Source organism: Glandiceps talaboti, chromosome 7 (assembly GCF_964340395.1).
Source record: "Glandiceps talaboti chromosome 7, keGlaTala1.1, whole genome shotgun sequence".
Taxonomy (NCBI): domain Eukaryota; kingdom Metazoa; phylum Hemichordata; class Enteropneusta; family Spengelidae; genus Glandiceps; species Glandiceps talaboti.
The window spans coordinates 26,984,725-26,988,779 of NC_135555.1; the positions used below are offsets into that span (position 1 = coordinate 26,984,725).

Below are 4,055 nucleotides of genomic sequence, written 5' to 3' on the forward strand. Positions count from 1 at the left end.
GTACTATGTCTATCAGTAAATGTCCTCTGACGTGTACTATATCTATCAGTAAATGTCCTCTGACGTGTACTATATCTATCAGTAAATGTCCTCTGACGTGTACTACATCTATCAGTAAATGTTCTCTGACATGTACTATATCTATCAGTAAATGTCCTCTGACGTGTACTGTAGCTATCAGTAAATGTCCTCTGACGTGTACTATATCTATCAGTAAATGTCCTCTGACGTGTACTATATCTATCAGTAAATGTTCTCTGACGTGTACTATATCTATCAGTAAATGTTCTCTGACATGTACTATATCTATCAGTAAATGTCCTCTGACGTGTACTATATCTATCAGTAAATGTCCTCTGACGTGTACTATATCTATCAGTAAATGTCCTCTGACGTGTACTACATCTATCAGTAAATGTCCTCTGACATGTACTATATCTATCAGTAAATGTCCTCTGACGTGTACTATATCAGTAAATGTCCTCTGACATGTACTATATCTATCAGTAAATGTCCTCTGACATGTACTATATCTATCAGTAAATGTCCTCTGACGTGTACCATATCAGTAAATATGTCCTCTGACGTGTACCATATCAGTAAATGTCCTCTGACATGTACTATATCTATCAGTAAATGTCCTCTGACATGTACTATATCTATCAGTAAATGTCCTCTGACATGTACTATATCTATCAGTAAATGTTCTCTGACGTGTACTATATCTATCAGTAAATGTCCTCTGACATGTACTATATCTATCAGTAAATGTCCTCTGACGTGTACCATATCAGTAAATGTCCTCTGACATGTACTATATCTATCAGTAAATGTCCTCTGACGTGTACTATATCTATCAGTAAATGTCCTCTGACGTGTACTACATCTCATCTATCAGTAAATGTCCTCTGACATGAAGTATATCGGGGATATCTATCAGTAAATGTTCTCTGACATGTACTATATCTATCAGTAAATGTCCTCTGACGTGTACTATATCTATCAGTTAATGTCCTCTGACGTGTACTATGTCTATCAGTAAATGTCCTCTGACGTGTACTATATCTATCAGTTAATGTCCTCTGACATGTACTATATCTATCAGTAAATGTCCTCTGACGTGTACTATATCTATCAGTAAATGTCCTCTGACGTGTACTATATCTATCAGTTAATGTCCTCTGACATGTACTATATCTATCAGTAAATGTCCTCTGATGTGTACTATATCTATCAGTAAATGTCCTCTGACGTGTACTATATCTATCAGTTAATGTCCTCTGACATGTACTATATCTATCAGTAAATGTCCTCTGATGTGTACCATATCAGTAAATGTCCTCTGACATGTACTATATCTATCAGTAAATGTCCTCTGACATGTACTATATCTATCAGTAAATGTCCTCTGACGTGTACTATATCTAAGACAGCTTGCAAGAATATTAGGTTTGATAGGGAATGCCTGAGGATCAATGTCAATTGCGGCCAGTCACTACAGGCACCCACAGAGACAGTTAGTTCACAACCTGTGTGCATCATGGGAAGGTCAGGTCAGACCAAAACAGACCTCATATGGTGGATTCAACAGGCACCAGGGCACAACGACAGACCTCTTCACTCTCCACAACCAGACTTGATTATTCAGTCAGATGCCTCTCTGCAAGGATGGGGAGCAGTGAGTGGCCAGGAAATTGCACAGGGTCGGTGGTCAATAAAAGAAAAGGCCCTGCATATCAATGTACTGGAATTGAAAGCAGCACTCTTAGCCATCCAATCATTTGTTCAAAATCACAGAGACTTGGTAATCGAGCTCCAGTTAGATAATACATCAGCAGTAGCATATCTCAATCATCAGGGAGGAGTCAAATTTCAAGCTCTTTGCATCCTAGCACTGCAAGTTTGGCAATATTGCGAAACTCAGAACATCTCCTTCTCAGTAGGACACTTGCCAGGAATTGCCAACCTGTTAGCAGATTATCAGTCCAGAACCTTTCTAGACAACCACGATTATCAGCTATTAAAACCCTGTGGTGTTCAGACAGATTTGCCACAAGTTTTACCAGCCAGAAATCGACCTGTTTGCCAGTCGCAATTCAACTCAACTGCCTCAGTACGTTTCGTGGAAAATGGATCCTCAAGCAACAGCTATCAATGCTTTCTCCATTTCTTGGGAAGGGAAAAGGCTTTACATGTTCCCACCTCACATTTAATTCTGAGATGTCTCAAGCAGGTAATCAGGGACAAGGCAAGAACACTGTTCATTGCTCCAGTGTGGAAAACTTCACCCTGGTACCCACTTCTTCTACAGCTTTCATGCCAGAATCCAGTATTGCTTCCAGCTCAACGCAATCTGTTGATAGAACCACATACGGGCAAACCACCCAAGTTCAATCTCACCCCTCTAGCCATGTGGCAGCTCTCAGGACATTGTATAGAGAACAGGGACTTTCGCAGCAGGCTACAGACATTCCCATTAGTGCAGTGTGTCCCAGAACATCCAAGTTGTATGACTGCAAGTGGGATAGATTGGTTAGCTGGTGTCTACGACGGAATTCAGATCCACTTTCATGCCCTGTGGAGGAAGTTATCGAATTTCTTACAGAACTGTTCACAGTACACAAGCTGGCATACAGTACAGTTAATGGTTACAGGTCTGCCATTAAATCAGTGCATCAAAAGGTTAGTAATGAACCAATTGGTTGTCACCCTTTGGTGTCTAGGCTGTTTAAGGGTTTTTTCAGGCTTCGTCCTCCTGTACCACGTTATCCTACTACATGGAATGTTACTGTTGTACTTAATTATTTGAAGTCTTTGCATCCCTGTTCCTGCCTGAACTTAAAACAATTGACTCTTAAGACTGCTATGCTAGTCGCATTAACTTCCTCAGATAGAGGACAGACATTAAGTTTTGCAGTCTCATGAGAGATGAGAGTATTTTTGTTATACCAAATTTAACGAAGACATCTTCAGTTGCCAAACCTTCACGAGTTGTGAAATGCCCTAGCTTTGAAGTAAAGGCTTTGGATGTGAATTATTATTCTACCGTCACCACACAGATTCATCTGAAACTGGGCGTCTTATCCTACAGGCTGCCAGGGAAACTGCTAATTCAGCTCATAATTCGGCGTCCAGCTAAATAGTCTGCTATTGTTAGAAACAACGGAATGACACTGACGAATACTTATAAAATTTGCCTACCTTAGGGCTGTAAAATTACAAGTATTCGTAGGGTGTCATCCGTTGTTTCTCGTGTGTCACCACCCACCCATCCCGACGCCTCAAGAATTGGTGAGTTACCGTTTTTTGCTAAAACTCTCTGTAGTTTTATTAATGTGGTCTTATAGTTTATTGTAGGTTCCATAGAGCTCAACCCTTCTTGGTATAATTCTAACCACAAGTTGGTTTCTACTGGTTACATTTACTCCTGAGATGGAACTGCTAGCATACATTGCTTATCATATCAGCACTAGTTGCTTACTGTAATTGGCATTAATTTGCATATTGAAAGCAGAGCTCACTTGTGTATCACTGGAACCTCTCCTTGCTGCTCAGAAAGGTACTGATGTATAGGCCTAAATTTAGCCTATTTATGCTATGAGAAGTGCGCCACCTATCAGCATAGGAAGGTAAATGCTATTGTTAGAAACAACGGATGATACCCTACGAATACTTGTAATTTGACAGCCCTAAGGTAGGCAAATTTTATAATTTGCATACAATTTACATAATATATATTTTAGCACACGCAATTAAATATCATATGTAAGGCCAGAAAAAATTAAAAAGCTGGTCAACAGGCAACCTAACCCATCACATTGGGTAGGTAGGGCGATTGCATTTTTTCACAATGCTTGACAAGGATAAAACAAACCATATATAATGAGAGCAAAATATTTCAGGTCGAGGTCAGATAGAACTTATTCAGTCATCTTGATACTATCTTTTGCAATTTGTCTGCATAACTACAGTTAGGAAATGTACACAATTTACGGTTAAACAAGTGTTGTAGCTCCTCTCACCCTCTCTTCACAAAAAAATGCCCCGTCAAATGA

The 4,055-nt window shown here is 39.6% G+C and overlaps 1 protein-coding gene across 1 annotated transcript; it reads left to right on the forward strand.

The window, feature by feature from the left end:
- Positions 1-1,540: 1,540 nt before the first annotated feature.
- LOC144438146 (uncharacterized) lies at positions 1,541-3,139 on the forward strand. Its single transcript, XM_078127175.1, has 2 exons — positions 1,541-2,654; positions 3,060-3,139. The coding sequence occupies exons 1-2, from the start codon at positions 1,541-1,543 to the stop codon at positions 3,137-3,139; spliced, it is 1,194 nt and encodes a 397-aa protein (XP_077983301.1).
- The last annotated feature ends 916 nt before the right edge of the window (positions 3,140-4,055 follow it).